This window comes from Nanorana parkeri, unplaced genomic scaffold, assembly GCF_000935625.1.
Source record: "Nanorana parkeri isolate BGI_ZX_2015 unplaced genomic scaffold, ASM93562v1 scaffold301, whole genome shotgun sequence".
Classification (NCBI taxonomy): domain Eukaryota; kingdom Metazoa; phylum Chordata; class Amphibia; order Anura; family Dicroglossidae; genus Nanorana; species Nanorana parkeri.
Genome location: NW_017306569.1, coordinates 94,776 through 115,502, shown reverse-complemented (window position 1 = coordinate 115,502; position 20,727 = coordinate 94,776). Strand labels below are relative to the sequence as shown.

The following is a 20,727-nucleotide window of genomic DNA, read 5'->3' as shown; positions in this document are numbered from 1 at the left end:
TTAACCCTAAAAGTTAGTGTCATTTGTTTTCTTTGTGGGCTAGCTGGTAAGTGTGCTGGGAAACGTGTTGCTTTTGTATTGAAATAAAAACCAGTGACATGACTGGTTGCCAGGAGCTTGGCTGGAGGCTCTTGCAGGTGTTCTGCCGAGCTCCTGGCAAGCAATGATGTCAATGGTTGGCAGGAGCTCGGCGACACAGTCGGCATCCTGCCAAGCTCCTAGCAAACATTGACATAACTGGTTGCCAGGAATTGAGGCAATTGCTGACATGAGCATCCCAGGTTGCTATGAGCTGGACTAAGAGATGTCTTTGGCCCTTACACATCTCCCTGCCTGGCTCTTAGCAACTTGGGACGCTGCAAACATTATCCAGAAGAACAGCCATGCTGCTCTGCCTGCTGCCTCCCCAGGCGATGCCACCTGATGCAACAGTCTCAGGCTGTCTCATTACAGGGATGGCCCTGATTGCATTACATCCTGACACAAACAAATCCCAGTTCCCAATATTATAGTCCTAAAGTTTGTTCAGTTAAGCTTTGACAAGGAAAGATAGAAGCTGATTCGTTGCCATGGGAACTGCTCCACTTTTGTAAAATTCCCCTCATTATTTGTTATGTGACAGATGGAGAGATTGTCGCTATCTAAAGATGCAGACATAGCTTATTTCAACAGAGAAAATGTGTCTGATCAGGTGTAAACATAATTGGAGACTGGTTGGTTTGGCCCACAAAAGTTATTCAGTTTAGCCAGCCATTGCGTCCTCCCCATGAGAAAGATTGCTGCGGGAGCATTGTGTGGACACACAAGGCGCATGTGTCCAAGCCAGACTGGCTCTATAGACAAATGCCTTGACCAAACTGATGTCTGATGAAAAATTAGTTGATCATAGTCTTGCACAGAGAGACAGAGGTGAGCAGACCAAATACCCAGGAGGCTGAAGATTTAGTTTGTATCTGCATGATGCTGAGAACCCCTGGGAGGACAACCCATATATAAAAGGTACTATTGCTGAAAAGTAAAAGTGAGCAGCAGCCCTAAAACCTATGTTTTCTGAGTGGACTGCCTGGAAAGTTCTCCAATTGAAGCTAAATCTCAAAGCCATTATTAAATAGATTATATTTCACCTATATGAGCTGTTGGAAATCCATTCGAAAATCATTGGCATTAATATGGAGTTGACCAACCCAAATTGTCTTTGCAACTTTAACAGCCTCCACTCTTCTGTAAAGATTTTCCATCTGGTTTTGGATTGTGTCTCTAGGAATTTGTGCCCATTTAGCCAAAAGAGCATGTGTTATGTCAGGTACTGTTGCTGGACAAAAACCTGGCTCCCAATCAACGTTCCAAATAATCCACACGGTGTTTAATAGAGTTCACACCAGGGTTCTGTGGAGGCCACCAAGGTCCTTCACACAAGACATGTGCATTCGGATTTGGACGAACCTGCAAATAAACAAAATTCAGTTGCTTCGGCTGTTCGTCCAAATCCGAAATAAGAAATGTATTATATGCCCCAAATATATATATTGGAAACCTATATTCAGCAACCATCAATTCATTTTCAGAATGTGAGGTGGACTTATTGGCTGCCGGCGTCTTCTGCGCATGCCCACCGCCATCTTGGAGGCGGAGCATATGACATCACATCACATCTTTTGATGTAAGGGGTGGATAATAAAGTTGTGGACTTTGTGCTTGGTTGTTTGACAGCAAGGTCCGAAGCAACTGTCTATGTCTTAAAAAACCTTATTCAAAATAACTGTCAGAGCCTTGCTCCTGGTAGCTAGGAAGCAGCAGATAGACAGACAGACAGAGAGAGAAACAATAGGATTCCTAAAAATAGACCACATAATAAAGCCTTGTAAAGAAAAAAACTTTTGTGTGGAGAACTTCTTTAATAATGTATTTTGACCTTATGAATTATGTCTTCAGAAATTCCTTGGCGAGGTACTATTTGCATGGACCAACTTTAAGCTGGCCACACACTATGCGAATTTGGGCCAGTTCTTCATGAAATTTGCCCAGTGAGTACCACTATCGGAACCCTTTCAGTCCTCATCCCTCATTTAGAAGATTTGGCTGCAAGCATCATTCAGTCGATCAGCTGCAGGCACCATTCGTGTGGCCACTGTCAGAATACAAAGGAAACAGCAGGGGAAGAATTGATGGAGATATCTGTTCTATTTTTTTTGCTCAGCCCGCGGGTGGAACAAAAAAAAATAGAACAGTGCATGGCGAGCTTGAGTTGTGTATGACTAGCTTAAGTCGTTTGATTACCTTCTAATATCTGACAGATTGAATGCATGTGAATGCTGAGTGCAGAAGGCTAAATACAAAAACATTTATAGTTTGGTGTAGTAAATGTTACATTATATATTTGAGATAAAATTACATTAATAAAACCATTTCTTAAAAAACAAAATAAAATTTATTTTCAACAGCTAGTTTTTGAAATGTTAAGATAAACAAAACATTACAATATTTAATATCAGTGCAAACCACCTTGAAGTTTAATAAATTCACCTAGTTTTATAGAATATTTAAAAACTTACCCAGTTGTATGATTATCAAAAAGCTAATTTCTAACTAATTAAAGTGTAAGTTCACCTTCAGCTACAATAACATGACGTTTCACATTAAGGTATATGCTGAAATCTGAGCAAACACAAATGAGATGCATACATGTTTACTGTTTTACCTGTCAAAGTATCTAATATTCCATTCAGCCTACCTTGAAAGTACAGTTACGTTGATGACCTATGTTTTCTTGGCTGCAGGTAAGTATTAAAACTTGGCCACCAAATCACTTTCAGCCTTCTGACTGCACAATGAATAAACATCGGCACACTTGTAAAGTTTTTACTCTACTCATTCGGTTCCCATCTTCTGTCAACAAGTTCTCATTGTCAGATTGACAGCATTGTGCAATGCAGTAGAGCCTGACTTCTACCCTCAGTCTAAATCCTGCTGGGAATTACAAATTTGGGTATGTATATTACCTTACTTTAAGAATGTTTATTTTTATTTTAAATCTCCAGTTTATTTAATACCTGCCTGGAGTTCAGCTGTAATTAGCAACATACTGTATCTCACCCTTAGATGCTACATACAATTGTCTTTTATTCATTATCATATAAATGGGTTTAACCTTTAAAAACAAAAACTTCCCTGTATACGCTGCTTCCCTTCTGAGCTTTACTTGACCTACACTGTGGTAGACTATGCATGACTGGCAGTTACCATTAGGATATCATGGTCCCAGACGCCTTTTTTTCTGTCAAAATAGGGGCTCCACATGTATTATAAAAAATGGGGAAAGAACGATCAGTAAATAGAAAATGAAGAAGACAAGGAAATAGATGTATAAATTGTAATAAAGGTGAACTTGCTCTTTAAGGTGCAAAAACAAGTTATTAGTTTTTTTCAGAAATGTACCCTGTTAGGAGACCTAAAACATAATAAATATAGATACCAAAACAGACCTTACAAGTCAAATGCTTCTTTTAAAAAATTGTGAACTAACAAAAAAAAATCATTGAAAAGGTGTATCACGGAATATTTACAAATACGGTCAATATCAACATTTAGGTTTAACAGTGAGTTCCCACAGATGCAAATGTGGACATTTCACGACGTATAGTGCTGAATGGGGAAAGTTCCAGCTCTGTAGTATATTCATTGTCATTATCATCACTTGTTGCAGTTGAGGACTTTTGAATGCATTCATCACAACAGCAACAACAGCATTCCATGAAAGCCCTACTAAAAGGCTTGCAAAGGCAAAACAGAAGGATCGGGGTAACACATGATTTAAAGAACAAAAGAAATTGACTGATCAGATGAAGGAGATCCAAAGTCTGCCTGGAGACCCCAGTAGACATATAAGCTGTTACAATGTTACATATATTTTCAGGGATTATGCAAAAACCATATAAAATTGTTAACGCTACTACAGTACAGTTCATTTGACTTTCAAGTTGAATTTGACGTTTATTTCCTCTTGTGCAAGCTTTCTCTGCTCTTTTGATTTTCCTTGCTGTTACCAAGGAGCACGTAATTGTGAAGAGGGTAGGCAAACAAAAATAACAGCCGAAGTACCACCAAAGTCTTGCACCATCATAGGTAAGAGCTAAAACATAAATGGTATCGGGAAGATCGGTAGAAATTTTAACAACACAGCGCTCACTGAGAGTGTTGGCACTTATTGCAGACTCATCCTTGGTCAGCTGACGCAGTACAACCTCAGGCAGTGCTAGGAGGAGTGCGCCCACCCATATAACAGCCAGCTTGGCAGTTGTTGATGTGCAGTTCTCAATCATTTCGTAATACATTTGGACATTTGTGGCAGCACGGAAGCGGTCAATGCAGAGGGCACACAGTGTGAATGTGGTAACTCCAAGGGAGGCTACCTGCAAAAAAAATAAACACAATTGAACTCAAACTGCAAAAGTGAACTCAGATAAGATGTACAGTGGGTTGATTTACTAAATCAACCCACTGGTTGATGTATTCTTTATTATAAATTTAGCATCAGCCAACAAGACCACTTTGATCATTTTATCATTCAAAGCTGTTCAATGAATTTCATAATTGCATACTCTTTTCTGCATTTCAATGTGGGGTTGTTTTACTAAAGGGAAATGGGCTGTTCACTTTGCAAGGGAATTTGCACTTTGCAGGGAAAATTTCCCCCTTAGCTTTGTGAATGTGGTAACGTTTCCAAAGAATACCCAAACATGTGCAAGTACATTTTAAAAAACTGTATATTTGTTTGCACATGATTGAGTGATGAAAGTCAGCAGAGAATCTACTCATTAATTAAACCAAAGGAAAACTTTCCTTGCAAAGTTTTCCCCACATTGAAATGCAGAAAAGAGTATGCAATTATGAAATTCATTGAACAGCTTTGAATGATAAAATGATCAAAGTGGTCTTGTTGGCTGATGCTAAATTTATAATAAAGAATAAACTGACCAGTAAAATAAGCAAAGCCTGCCAAATTTTGTGTCATCATCTCCAAACATGTTTTGACATTTTGTTCACATTTTGTTTTTCGCAGTGACTATACAGAAAGGTCATAGGAAGAAGAGAAAGTAAGCAAACAAAAAATATCACCAATAATAATGTTATGGTGTGATGTTGAGGTTGACTGGCCCCCAGGCTCTTCAGCAACACCTTGGTCCAAGCCTGCTCACTGTCCTACACAAACTGAGTTAAGAGACATGGCCAGATTGAGAGGAGTGATTACACTTTAGCTGATTAGGAAAAAACATAAAGAAAACTAGAGGCACAGTTGTCTATGGAATCCATTCAGGTTACAGTTTTGAAATGAAACATAAAATTGGATAGGTTGTCTCGGCTCAAGTCAAGCTTAATTTTTGCCCCAGTGTCGATAACCTTGCTCCCGTTTATGGATAGACAACCATTATACTAGTAAAGATAACTTTAAAATGTTTTATTAGTCTACAGTGAAACTCGATGTTGAAACCACTCTGGCTGTGAGACACTCTCAAATAATAATAATAAAAAAAATATTTCACACTCTTTGGGGCTGATTTACTAAAGGCAAATGGGATGGTCACATTGAAAAGGAATGATCCCTTTGCAGGAGAAGTTCCGATTTAGTTTAGTGAATGAGGTGAAGCTCTACTGACCCCCATCGCCCAATCATGTGCAAGAAAAAATACAGTTTTTTAAAATTTTCCTTGCACGTGATTGGGTATTCTTTGATAAGTGAAATTTCACCACATTCACCAAGCGAAGGAAAATGACCCCTTCAAAGTGTATATTCGCTTGCAAAGTGAACAGCCTGTTTTCCTTTAGTAAATTAACCCCTTTCTGTCTAAAACAAATCATTCAATACTGGCAATTAGTCATAATACATATTACATGCTTTTACATAGTATGTCTTAGGTACACATTACCTACTGTAATGTACACTCTTCAACAGTACAAATACAAGCAAAATACAAGGAACCCATTTTTCCCCAGCCACTGTTGGGAATGTAGTTTATGGCAGTATAAAATACACTTTGAAATACATATGTAATTGGCAATATCCTATCAGAAGCTCTGTTGAAAGCTGGCAAGCTACTTCCACCTCCAACCCCCTCCTATCACTACATTACTATGATGGGCAGCCTCACAGGAAATAGAAAGATGTGGGTGGGGTGGGCATTTTTTTAATGTTGTTTTACTGAATTTATCAATTAACTATGTAAAGTGTATAATTAGGATGAATATATAATTACCAAATAATGATAATATCATACGTTTATTTATTTATATCACGCAATTCTCTCCCACTGAACATACTGTATCACAACATGCGGCAGAGGTCAGAAACAGAGAGACAATCTTCTAGATTTACAACTCCTTCCTCTCACTTTGTCCTATAATCTGGACCGCCAGTCTGATTTTTATGTAAAACTGACATACGGAGACTAAGCAACCGACACCAGGGGAAATCTGATAGAATGCATTATGTATATCTGCCAGTGATTCTAAAACCTAAACAGATCAATATCCTGTAGCTTCACATCTCTAGTGGAAAAAAACTGTATTCAAGTACACCACTTTTTAACTGACACAGCATTTTCACTACCAATTAATTTTCATAATAAGCAGAGTAAATATTAACATGTTAATGAATGCACTGTAAATTATTCTGCTACTATTGTGTGAGACAAAGACCACAAGTTTGTTCCACAGTAATCGGTTTCCTTTAGCTGCATTGCTTGGATAATTAAAGATGGGCTGGAAGCTATTTTTTTTTTTAAACTGATCAGTTTGATGTGATTTTATCAAAGTGTTTCTCCAGCCTAAACATTTCTTATTAGTTTTGAATATTCTGAGAACTTCTGTCAGGTATTTATTGCCTAGTCTCTGTGGAGACTCCCCCTCATCTTTTATACCATTTGACACTAGAACATTGAGGAGAAAGGGGGTCGCTAGGAAAGGAAGACACCAACAAAAATGAAAGCTTACAGAGTTGTCCAACAAAGTAAGATAGTGACATATCCCTGTAGATTCTGTGAAATACAGAAGTTTCTTGAATTTATCAATGTTATTAGCAGATACCACCGTCTTTGGTAGGGAATTCTAAACTTTCACCACTCTCACAGTGAAATACCCCTTGCAAATTCTAAGACTGTCCCCGAGTTCTCAAAATAGTTTTTGGATTAAACAGTTTGTTCCTAATATTGTGATCCCCATTGATGTTTTTGAAGACTGCAATAAGGTCCCCTCTTAATCACCTTTTTTTTTAAGCTGAATAATTATAGATTTTGAATGCGGTCTTCATAACTCAGGCCTTCTATCTCTTTTATTCATTTTGTAACCCTCCTCTGAACTCTCTGCAGTTCCAGGACCCCCCTGGAACTGCAATAGCCAATAGCAAGCTGGCTACTGCACCCGCCCACATGGGGGGACCTGATAGAGAACTTTCTCCTTCAGGCCCCTCCTCCGCTGAGCCCTGATTGGGAAAAGTCTTGCACCTGACCTGTGGTCAGGTGCAAGACTTTAACAAATCAGAGCTTTAGTGGGCATTTTGTATTATGGAATGTACGCGGTCGAACAGACCGCGAACATCCCATAAAGTTTGGCGCTCGGCGAGCACTCGAACTGCCGATGTTTGATTCGAACTCATGTTCGAATCGAACAATCAGCCCATCCTTATTTAAATGCCCCCCCAACCTATTTAAATTTTTTCCCCCCAGCAGAGGTGCAGTCCGTCCCTGCTGTAGAGGCGGTAGCCGACTGAGAAGTCAGCCCAGTTCTCCAAAAAACAAACCCCTCCTATCCACACCAGCTTAGCAGCCACTTGTTCAGTTATCTAAGTTGTATCTGCCGCTCTGGTGTAGCTCGTGGCACAGGAAGTATTTCTAAAAATACTACCTTGGAGGTCCTTTTCTTAAATGTCTCACCTAAGTCCTTGAAATCCTTCATTAGGACACTGACAGACTGGAATGTTGTTCCCTCTCTAGGATCCCTAATGCGCTCTAATACAACTAAACTTACTCATTCGCAGACTTCCTGCACATTGACTGGGAAACTCCTGATAAATTGTTTACAATTCCCAAATGTTTTGCAGGGGACCAATTTGAGGGGTCCTTCATTAGGAATGGGCTGTCCCCACTGTTGATCCGGCCCATCTTAATAAAGCACTGACAATTCCCGTAGAGCATGCACCAGTATCTGTCACCAGCGCACCAACAATCCTTACTGTAGATAAAAAGTATACATTTTATTCTATAATTGTTCACATTTAAAATGACAATGAAATTCAGATTTTGGTACAAAGCTTTGCAAAGTTATTTACAAATGATTTTTTTTCTCTCAATTATGTGTTTTTAATGTTACACTAACAAATTTAATGAGCAAAACAAAACTAAAAAATGTAAATACAAGTTCAATATTATTGACTTAAAAATTGAAATAAAAATGGCAGGAAAGTAAAAGTGAGGGAGAGAAGTTAGGAAGAGAAGGGCAAGAAAGCACAATTTACGCTTATTAGAGAAACTTGTTGTTAATAAGGGGTTAGATAAGAAAACCTTTTTCTTTTTACTTACCAGGTTGCTTTAAAGAAGAACTCTGGGCAAACAAAAGATTACCCCTGCAGTGGGGTTACCACTGTACTGCAAGGGTTAAGTGCTTGCTTTGCCTAGGGATCTAAAATAACAAAGATATACTAACCCGAACCGTGATCCTGGCTCCTAGACTGATCCCTTCAGCTTCTCTCCCCATCCACTACAGAAAATAGATTGCCCCTCGGCATCCTCACATCCTATACACTATATAGGATGTGATGACTCACGTGGGGCTTAGACCACCTGAGCGCAGGAGGAGACAGGCTGAAGAGAACGCTGAGGTGACTGCAGCAAAATGTGCCAGCACATTCAGGGCTGTCCTTAAGTTTTTCGCCACCTGAACCGATGGGGTTGCTGGCAGAAAATGTTCACCAGGAGGGGGGGTGGACTCGTAGTTGTTGCGCTGATTTGTGTCTGGGGAAGGAGGGCGGACGTCAGACCCCGCTGTCAGTGCACTCGCCCAGCTTACTAACGTCACTGGTCGCCAGGAGCTCAGTGGGACACCAGCCAGAGCGCCCTGCTCAGCTCCTGGCAATGCTGACATCAGTGAGCTGGGTGGGAATATGCACAGAGTGTCACAGGTTAAGAAATCATGTTCCAGGGTAAACAATATGCCGTACCTGCACATTTTGCCATGTTTTATCCTTTTTAAGACCCTGCAAGTGCAGACAAAGATCTGCCAAAAATGCACTCAGCTCATTATTTCCTCTTCTGGAATGACTACATACATTTTTTTGACTAAAATAGCAAGAACTGGTGTCAGTGCTGCCCAGTTGCCTGTTGTTAAACTACTGAATCCCTTCCATTCTCCTCATCTCCACAGCATAGAGACTATTGTTCTGTAGTGCAAGATAAGAACTGGGAGGACTCTTTCAGATAGCACAAAAAGTGTTCTCAAAATATATCTTTGAATTTCTGACACCCAATAAATAAGCATTTTTGCACTTAATGACCAAATATAACAAAATGCTTTTAATTGTATATTTATCAGTTTAAGTCAATTGTTAGTTTTAACATACCATGTTTGTTAACCATGTAAAATCAGAAACAGTTCCAGGGGTAACTGCCACAAAGGGGCATTACGTTTTAATTTGGCAGCTTCAATACCAGTACAACTGAATGCAGTCCCAGTAAGTTGTTGGTTTACACAGAAAAAGACATTGTGAGCTTTGGAGTCATTTAAATTTTTATTTCATTTCATTAACCTTTCCAATCCAATTTCCATTTCCTCTCACAAATTCAATAACAGTAGAAATAAAGAATAAAATGCAGCCATGTTTTGTATTTGCTCAAGCATAAAGAAAGATCTGCTTTGTGCAGTTTAGCTGATTTTTTCGAGAGCTAAAAAATGATTGATTACCGTAAACAAATGAATCTCTTTTCTCTGTACTGAGATTCTCTGTATTACATTATCTAAAACCAGATACAACTACTGATGATTTACTTCAGTATCTATCTACATTCATAGGTAAGAGGGGGAGTGTGTGTTTACAAGAGGAGTTTATGTTCTCTTGTACCAAATACATATTATTTAAAAAAAAGAACACAAGCAGTGGAGATGAATATTTGGAAAGTTGCAAGATTCTCAAATATTTGTCATCGCCAAGAATTTGCCGCATTGTAAATAGGAATCAAAACTTTATTTTCCACAACTTTTCAATGATGTTTGCCTTCATTAAATGTATACAGTACCAGGGGCGGATCCAGAGTCTAGTCTCGGGGGGGGGGGCACTGCCAGAAAATAAGCCCAACCTGGCTCTTCCACTGCTACTGTGGTGCCACCGCTTTACTCTCTCACTGCCTATGTGTCCACTTCCCCCCGGCTCTCCCCCGGGGTACAACTCCCTCACCTAGCCTCTCCTTCTGGGATATTTCCGCCGCTGCCAGCCTTGGTCTGTACTCACACAAATTAGGCAGCTGCAAAGCCCCAGCTTGGGCCGAGATGGCCGCCCAATTTGCCCGAGTGCAGTGCAGCCTCTGCTTTGGGTCCCGATTGTTCAGGGCGGCCGGCTGGGCCCAGCAGAGGGGTGGAGGGAGCGATAATAAACGCAGAGTGCTGAGGTGAGTAATGTGACGCAGAGTGTGGAGGTCAGTAATGTGACGAAGAGTGTGGAGGTCAGTAATGTGACGCAGAGTGTGGAGGTCAGCAATGTGACGAGGAGTGTGGAGGTCAGTAAGGTGACGCAGTGCGGAGGTCAGTAATGTGACGCAGTGCGGAGGTCAGAAATGTGACGCAGTGCGGAGGTCACTATGGGCCCTAATAGTGGCATGACCTTCAGTTTTACAAGTTCACATTGATTTGACACAAGCTGAAAAAACATTTTATCAATAAGCACCAAAAATAGCAAAATAGCTGCTTGTGTACATGGGAGATAATGCTTCTCACGTGCCATTGTAATGGTAGACTTTATTGCTGTCCTCTGAACCCCCCCACTGTGTGTCGATGCCTCTACCAACAGCACCAATTGCCCCCCGGCGTCAGGCGGTGGGTGTCTGTGCCCACAATAACGCCCCTCCCTGGCGTCGGTCAGTGTCTCTATACACACATCAAGGAGTCGGCTTGAGAAGACTTACCTTAATTAGCTGTGCTCCGCTTTCAGCCCGGCAAACGAAAGCTCCGCCCCTAGAAAAAAAAAACTTTCTGCACGCACTCAGGGAGATACCAACTTTCGGGGGAGGACTGTACCATCTGAACTGTCATTATTTAATCGCTTGGTTGGAGCCCGGCCCCCCGGGCCCCTTACTTACTACTGGCCGTACCCCCTGATAACCGCAGTTAACTCTGTGACAGCTTGACAGCTGTATGTTCTGGCCGTGTGCGGGGATGTACTCCTGTCACTGGTACCGTGGGTGGGAGCGGCTCTATCTCAGGGGGGGGGGCAATTGCCCCGTTACCACCCCCTGGATCCGCCACTGTACAGTACACATCTGCAATAAATGCTAATTTACCCGTGTTTTCTCTTTGAAAATGCTGCAACTACAGAAAAATACTTGCTAATAGTGTCCGAAATCCAGGGAGCTTCTAACTTCCTGTATTGAGCGAACAATGCTGCCTCTACTGTATTGTCCTAAGCAATGTTGTCAGCCCCGCATTGGCTGCAGACACTATGGGGTTGATTTAAGGATAATAGGATGGTTACTTTGACAAGGGAATTTGCACTTTGCTGGGAAAATTTCTCCTTAGCATGGTGAATGCATTGACAGTTCACTTTGCAAAGATTACCCAATCATGTGCACGGAAACTAAAAAACAAAACAAAAACAGTTTTTGCTTGCATACGATTGGGTGATGGAAGTCAGCAATGCTTCACCTCATTGGCCAGGGCATCCCTCTGATGTCTGGGTCGCTATGGCATGTAAGGGTGCTGGCTGTCACTGACACAGCTCAGCGGCGGCTATGAAGATCAACGATTTCCCCTCACAGCCGCTGCGTGACAGCCAGCAGCTACGGCAGAAGAGGCCGGCGTTCGCAGTAAAGGAGGCGGGGCCCGACTAAGAGCAACCCCTCCTCCTCTTACATCACTGGCCAGAGACCTAAGAGCAGGCGAGGCCCATCGATAGAAGAGGAGGCGGGGTCCGGCGACCACAGAAGCGTACAGCGCTGACAGGTAAGAGGTGTGCAGCCCATCTGAGACCCTGCAGAGCCCACTATAGAGAGTCTATGGTGGGCTCTGCAAGGTCACTTTCAGGTGGGCTGTTTGGTATATCAGGTGGGCTCTGCAAGTGGCATAACTAGCAATCACGGGGCCCCATACAAAATTTTGCTATGGAGCTCTGTCATTTCTAGTTACACCCCTGCTTCACCTCATTCACTAAACTAAGGGACAACTTCCCCTGCAAAGTGCAAAATCCACTGCAATGGCACTGTGTACAGCCTATTTGCCTTTAGTAAATCAACCCCTTTGGGTCTTCGGCCCAGAACAAGTAAAGCAATAAGCAATTTTGACTTTTCTCTGACTTTTGCTGTTCTGGGTCAGTGTCCAGAAGTGATCCAAGCTCACTCCCGTGATGGACTACAGTCTTAATACATATTAGTATACTAAATGTGGGATTGTAGTCCATCAGGGAAGAAGAATGGAGCGGTGGCTACTTTACATCACACACAGGGACCATGGGGAACAAAAGTATTCACTCTCTAGAAGGAAGGACAGTGTCAGCACCAATTCCGAGATGATTTGAATATCTACAGCTGATTGGTACACACGCAAGCTAAAATTTTTCTTAATAGTTAAGGTCCTTGAATGCATTTTAAACCCCTAATGTGACACATTTTAGTGTCACGTTAGGGGTTACACTAAGGTTAAAAACCAGGAACTGACTACAGTTTTTGTAAGCATCATAAATGTATAACCCATGTAATAATAGATGTTTTTGTGGATAATTTAAAATGTCTATTTCAAAAACAAGCTTCCCAATTTTCAGATAACAAAGAACAATGTACAAGCTAAGTAGTGAGAACCCCCTTCAATTCCTACTAATCAGTGTTTTGGGACACCCTTATAGCAACTTCAAGTCTACTTTACAGCAACACAAGTCTGGCTTTGAAAACTCACTGAACTCCCTACAATAGAAGCACACTGTTTTAAAGGTCAAAGGCTAGCCATACAGATAAAACAAGTCTTTTGTATTTCTTTTCTATAGCTTTTACCAAAAAAAGCAAATGGCAATAGCATAACTTTTGTATCCCATAGCAGGCAATCAGAGCCTCTCATTGTTAGGACCACACTAAACTGATGGAAGCTGAATTTTGAAAATGGTGTACAACTGTAAACATTTTTGTTTTAGAAAGAATCCTACATGCTTGCTTCTAGTTCAGGTCTAAAGCACCTTATTTCAGATTGCTAGTTAGTGCCATATAACCATAGAATTATTTGTTGGTTAATTCCTAAAAGATAAATGGTTTGGATTGTGTATTTTCCCACCAGCCTGTAACCAAAGTGCATTATTCTTTGACGTAGCACTATAAACAGAGTGCCTTTGTTCTAGCTATTCATTATCACAATTCATTAATAAATGCACATCTTGACCACAAGTAAAAGCTTCACTCTGCATTATGTATGGGACTCATTAAACTAATTTTTATACAACAATTCTGAGCAGGAATAAATGGGTACTGTGCACAAACATGCATTTTTAGGCTTGTGAGAATGTCTTTGAAAATAGAATTTTGTCTAGATTTATTTTATTGAGTTTTTTTGCTTATGATGAAAACCTGTAGGCAGTCTCAAACATTTTTAAAATGCAATGTGCATACTGGGAATATATTTAAAAAGAACACAATACATTCAATAAAATAAATTAAAAAACATTATATTATTCCAAAAGATATTTTTTATGGCCAGGACATATTTATATAGCATTTTATGTCTTTTTTTTATTTTAGTCAAGAACATATGAAATGCTGCATATTAATATTTTGTATTATCTTTTTTTAGGCAGCAGGTGAGCGTTAGTCTCCTTTTCACATGATTTGCAGAGACTGGTTATCAGTCTATTGTAAAAGCATGTTGTTTACACACAGAGCAAGATGATTCATCCTATATCTGATGGTTCAGTCTGAAGTTTCAATGAGATAAAGTCAGCCAAGAGGCAGGCTGCTATTGCTGTACTGTCTCATTAGATACACCAGAGTACTCTTGGGATCTTTTAACATTAAATGTGCATTTGTAAAACAAAGGATGTATACATAATCCTATCAAAATCAAATTGACCAGAAGACAATTATAGTTCCTATTTAAAGACATTTGTCAGATGCTGGGAAAGCTATACTAAACTGAGAAGCATCCTGGCTTATTTAAAATATATTTATAGCCAAAACTTTGTTTCTTTTCATTTTGGTTAGAGTAGGCCATGTGTCTCCCATTCGAGAGATTTCCTTTTATTTCCTGTACTGTACAGACAATGCCAAGAGGACATCTCTAAAGTGAGGAAAATCCACTCAAACAGTTGTCACTGAACCAAGTGTCCCCACTGAATGATTTCACCTTTATCCCTACTCTGGTGACCAGTCAACCAGCACCAGTTTCTCAAGTATGCAAATGTAAGAGGCACACTCTCCAAAGAAACTCTGTGGTCTGGTAGTGCTATCCTTTATCGGCTATTCAGTCCCTGGCCGGAGAGTTTCCAGCACTCTGCTTTGAGAGTGTGGGGAGACCCAGGGATCACATAGTCATCTTGAAATCAGAAACTGAGTTCTCTTACATTGTTACGCAGAGTCTTATGCGAGTGACAGAACCATGCAATGTGAGTTCATTTTTAATGGTTTGGATAGGAAAGTTTTTTTTTTTTTTTTTTACGGGATCACACTACTGTAGGTATAGATTTCTTCTGGCATATCATCCTTCAATTAAATTTTATGGCTGAGAGGAATAACGTGTAGGAGTGATGATGACAGAGAGTGGAGGAGAAATGAAATTCTGGTGATGCATGTTTCTGGCTAATCTGCTTGTCATGAAGGTATTGCAATAAGAACTATTTGCATCTGTATGAATGCTATGCGTATTTGCTGGGCTCTGTAATGAAGTTATGGCACATTGGAATCACAGTAAGAACATCTGTAATACGGTACAGTGCACAGCATAGACAACTTGGTTGTGGGATTTCACTCCAAATGTAAAAACTAGTGCAATACAGGTATATGCACAAATCTAGTCTGAGAAGCTTGCAATTCATTGGTGATGTGTAATTTCCTATTGGACTGAATTTGGAAATATCAACTGAAATAATGAATTTAAAACAAAAACTCTGACAATGCATTGCTAGATTTGTAATGATCCTAAATGATAGTAAAACTCTGAGCTGAGATATTCTACCTAACTAAATTCAGAAACATGTAGCAATTTCCTTGATAAATACGTCTTCTAAGTAGTATTTTATGTGTCAAAATATTATATTCATATGCAAGAAGGTGCATGATAATGTAAAGTAAGCCTGTATTTACTATAGTTTTGCTAAACAGTCCACAGTTATAATTCAAGTAACTAGAAGTGTCCACACACAGCTTTAGAGAAGGGTCATAGGTGTTCAAACCCCTAAGCTTGTAAAAAGTCTAGTACCGGTAGTTGAGAAGTGGCCTGCTCCCAAAAAAACTAATTTCAGCTAGTAAGACTACCCATCATTGTGATAGTCCAACAGAAAGGTAAAAAAGGAGAAAATGGGGTTGATCAACACTCAGAACTATTAAAGTTTGCATATAAGAACTCCATGGGATTAGGAGCACCCAGAGCACTCGACATGGCATCTCTAGGTATGTGCAGGTACTTCTAGGTGTCTGCATTGTAGTGCTGTACATTATTTAGCATCGTTATGGGAGACATGTTTTCTTTAAAAGTGCTTGGCTCCATGTTCGCTTTTACTTTTACTGCCGCCCCAAGGCCAGGTCCTGTGATACGCCCTCCCCGGGAATCCCCCCTCCCTTCCCATCAATGGAGAATGGCAACCAGATGGCAGGGTGGCGGGGTTAGTGTCAACTATTTTTACTGTTTCTTAATTTCTTTAAACTTTATCACTTTTAGTTTTTTTATTTAATTATTTCTTCTTATTTTTTTTATTTCACTATTTTTTTATCAATTTAATTTTTTTTTATTTACATTTTTTTTCCCACCTAACTTTATTGCTATCACACAGGAGAAAACAATCCCCTGTGTAATAGCAATTGGAGGTGGCAGGTTCTCTTTATTGACCCTGTCACCTCCAATACAGGAGTTCTAGCACAGCACTGTGCTGGAACTCCTGTGACAGGTGAGAGAGGAAGAGCACAGCTCTCCCCTCTCACTGTCTACAGTCTACACGGAGCGGCAGGATTACTTATAACCCTGCCGCTCTGATCACTGCAGTCATAGACTCGGGACTCGGCGGTGGAGGACGGAACAAAAGTAGAGAGGTAAGTGCAGGGGGGAGTGGAGAAGGCTGCACACTGTTTATATGTGAAATCGGTCGACATCGCCGATTTCACATGTAAACGAAAAATCGTCTGCCTCACTCTACATTCAGTCCTGCTGGTACAAAGCAGGACTGAATGTAGAGAGGGCAACTTCCCCACAAGGACACCGCTGCCGCCCCTCTGCGCCCTGCCGCCCCGAGGCCGGGCCTCGGTGGCCTTGTGGGGGATCCGGGCCTCCTCCCATGGCTTTACTGCTACCATAGCCTTGAACTGGGGATGTTCAGATACCAAGTACAGTACTCTGTATAAGTACAAGTACAGATACTTTTCCAGCTCCAAGACTAACTAGAGAAAAATTCAAACGTTAGGAGGCAGCTGTCATTTTTAAGGAGCATACGGAGCTCCTGGGATTTGTGCATCCCTGGTTTATTGTATGATTGTTTTTTTTAAATAAATATATATTAGGGATGCACCGATACCATTTGTTCAAGTACAAGTACTGATATTTGTCCAAGTACTTACAGATACAAGTACTGATATATTTTTGTTTATTGTCATGTGACAGATTTTTTTAAACAATACAGACTAATGATTTCAGGACAGTGGTGGAGCACCAGAGCTAGGTCCCAGTGGCAACCGCTGCAACCCTGGTAATTGGAGTGTGGTAAGTGTTAACATTAAGAACAACTTCAATTAACAAGTAAATCCAGTGAGTGAACCGTTATGCTGAAACACCAGAACTATGGTTTAGAAAAAATATCTGCTCAGTTTACATTAAGATGAACTTTATAAAAATCCACTGCAATCAAATTCAGTGTGCTACCCACAGCTCTCTCCCAGGCTCAAATGTATGTTGACAATGTTTGTGTGCAGGTCTGGTCCACTAAACCAGACCCATCAGGTCACTATTTTGGGGGCAAATAATACTTTGTAGACTAAATAATAATATTACCTACACATAAGCAGCATTCATGTGCAATACCCAATGACGAAAATAACTAAATCATGTAGTTTAACACATACTGTTACCAGGATATCAGCTTGAATGCCAGCTCTGTAAACTAGTACCTGAGACTATAGTTACCCAGGCCAGTAGATCTGTCATACAAGAGAGAGCCCACACATACCGTAGTTTACTACATAGTAAAAGTTAGACATTTCCACCAAGTTTGTATCAGAATAAATGTTGCAATATAATACAAATCTGAGTCTGGGTTCAGTGACCAGCATCAAAACAGGACTGGGAGGCATGACTCAATATAGTGCCCATACAGTTTTGGAGTGTTTTTCAATAGAAAGTGCCAAATCCACTAATTATCTACTGTCAATTACCCCGTAATGAAAGCATTCGAAAATAAAGGGGAATTCTGAGTCATCTTAGCCTGCTGTACAGCATGATGATGTTACTTCATGTGTGACAGATTTGCTTTAAGCATAGCTGTTCCTACTCATGCGGTTTGATCTGATAAATACTTTTGGGCCTTGGGGTTATTTTGTTCCAACTTGTTTGTTCAATTAAATAGTTGAAACCAAGTGTTTGAAAAATGAATTGTACAGTGTGAAAGGTGAGGTTTCCTAACGTGTTTACTTCCACAAAAATAATGAAGTGGCATTTTCCAACTTAAATAAAATGTCTATTCACACCGCAATGTGATAATTTGCCTGACATCCTTTTTGCGCAACAGATTACACAGAAGAATAGGGTTAAACCTATCCATGCTGGTGTAATAGCTCTCAGGATATTCAGCAGACACTTTGCAATCCTGAGTTGGAAGAATTTGGTTTGCCACAAATGGGCTTTAGTAATGACTTTGCTTAGCAAGTACCTCTTGTGTGAGGAGGTGTTTGCTAAGTTCCATCGGACATCTTAATTCAGAGGCAGAGCCACACGGGTAACAAAGTCTATGAATATGCATGTGAGATGGGAAACCCCATCATACATTTGTATACAGCAGTGCTTGAGATCTGCTAAACCCACTTTAAAGGAGACCTAAACTCTAACTGTATGACATTTACTTTGCAAAATGTAAGCAATTGCCATTTTAAAAAATCTTTTTTAGCATCTCAGTTCTACTGATCTACTCCAGCATCTTTTAGCCACTTCCTGTCTACATGCACTTGCACCAGCTGCACATCATTGCTTAGGACATACTTTCTGATAGTAACACTGGAGGGCCATACCTGCGCAAAGGGTGCATGCATGGCCACTTGTAGTCTCCATCAAGGGCATATGTGACATGGTGACAAAGCAGGAGAACAATTGGAAGTTTTGACTACACAGTAGAAGGTTCCTGAACAAGGACCTTTAAGGTAGGATCTTCAGTTATTCTTCTAATTAAATCTCAATGGAAAAGAAAAAAAATGTTTTTGCTAATTTGCTGTATAAATAATAACTTCCCCTAATGATTTGTACACTGTGTGTGTATGCTGCTACGGTAGGTAAAAATCTCTAACTTTTATTAATCCATATAAGAGTTCCGGAGCTGAAACCTACAGTCCAGGCTCTAGTATGCTGCATATAGCGTGGACAGTGGTTCAATCGCACTCCATCTCTTCTTTTTATCATCTTAAATGCACTCTAACTCTGTGAGAAGAGAAGATTCAATTAAATCTTTGTTGGTGAAAGTATGATTGATAGAATTAAGATGTACTTTAATTTATGGCTGAAAATACAAATCTTTGAGAAGGGCTAGCTGTAAAACAAGCAATGCACCTGCTTTGTCAGTCCTTATAACTACCAAATAAAAATCTAGAGGCTCAACCAGATTTTAATGCATGCAGACCCATATATATGTTTGCTCAATATGACATACCTGGGCAAAATTTGCTCAAAAAATTAATTGTTCAAATTAAGGTTACATAACCCAAATGGGCCAACAGTTGCTATAATTCAATCACTCTGCGCAACAAAATTGTTGCTGATGGCAGAAGCCAATTTGACTAATACATGGGATAAATATTGGCAGATAAGGTGATATAATAAAGACCTAATATCTTGCAATAACCAGTGTACGAGGATATATTTCATGGGACCCTAGGAAGACTGATTATCAGCCAAATAAGGTTGATTTTGGCCTAATTTTCTGATTGTTGATCCATATATAGAAAGCAAATCCCCTTACCACCACCATATAGATCTTGCTTGAATATCAGTCACATGGTTTGCAAAATTCATTTGCATGATATCCACAGCTCAATGTATTCTTAGTCATTTTGTAACCTTTGTTATTTTTCTGTAATATCTGGGTATCCAGAATTGTGGTGCAGATAGTATACCTCTCAATTTGTATTCATAGATGGAAAAGCTCTCTAAGGATGGTCTGCCTGCTGCAGTGAGAGTGGGGTTGGGAAGCCCAGTCTTAGCATGTATGGTTACGATAAGCATACATGCTACATACAAGCTTCTGTTTAGAGCATATTCAAGAATGCACAAGAAAATTCAATTTACTTTATGAATTTTCACATGGGAATTCCATGGCTTGTATAGATTTTGTCATGACAAGCACATACAGAATGCAATTATATGTATAAACAGTGAACAGAACATTCTCAATTATATGTATAAACTGTGAACAGATCATTCTCAATTATATGTATAAACTGTGAGAACATTCACTGGAAGCAAATAAGCACAGCAAGTTTGAGCCTGTAAAGAAATTGTAAAAAAATGCACATTCCACTTAAATTGCATGCTAAGATGTAGACAGGGCAGGGTGAAAAAAATCACTCTGTGTACATTATAATTGCCTATCAGTACTCAAAATCCTAGTGTTTGCCATCTATATAATATAATCATAACAGGAACACAAAATATACAGACAACTGCTGGCAATGCACATAATGGTTGACATCCAGTGAAACTTCTTTTGTTTTCCAATCATGCACAAATGTGAATGACAGTGGAGTACAGCCAGTAAAATGTGAACTTGGCATAGCTACAGGGTGAATACCAAAAAACTGGCACTGATCTTAAGCTGGTCACTTTTTAAATAAGGAACAAATATGCATGGCAAACGAGAGCAGGCAAAAGCTTCAGGAGTCCGTATTTAATTCCAAAGATCAGACAAGGATTTAGCAGAAATTCAGCCATGCTTGCTTATAGCTGGATAATGTACATGCTATAACTTATCAAGTCTAATTCTGTTTATGCAATCAATAATATACTAGTGGGTGCATAAAACTCATTAATTGACAGTAGAAGAGGCATGTTTACAAAACAGCATAATGCAAAATAAAACCAAAATAATATTATATAATG

The 20,727-nt window shown here is 39.9% G+C and overlaps 1 protein-coding gene across 1 annotated transcript in view; it reads right to left on the bottom strand.

Annotated features, from left to right (window-relative positions):
* Positions 1 to 3,065: 3,065 nt before the first annotated feature.
* Positions 3,066 to 20,727, bottom strand: part of GPR37 (G protein-coupled receptor 37) — a 19,214-nt gene continuing 1,552 nt past the window's right edge. Inside the window, exon 2 of the mRNA XM_018557769.1 lies at positions 3,066 to 4,409. Within this exon, the coding sequence (XP_018413271.1) occupies positions 3,591 to 4,409 (819 nt within the window). The 3' untranslated portion in view covers positions 3,066 to 3,590. The remainder of the gene's footprint in view (positions 4,410 to 20,727) is intronic.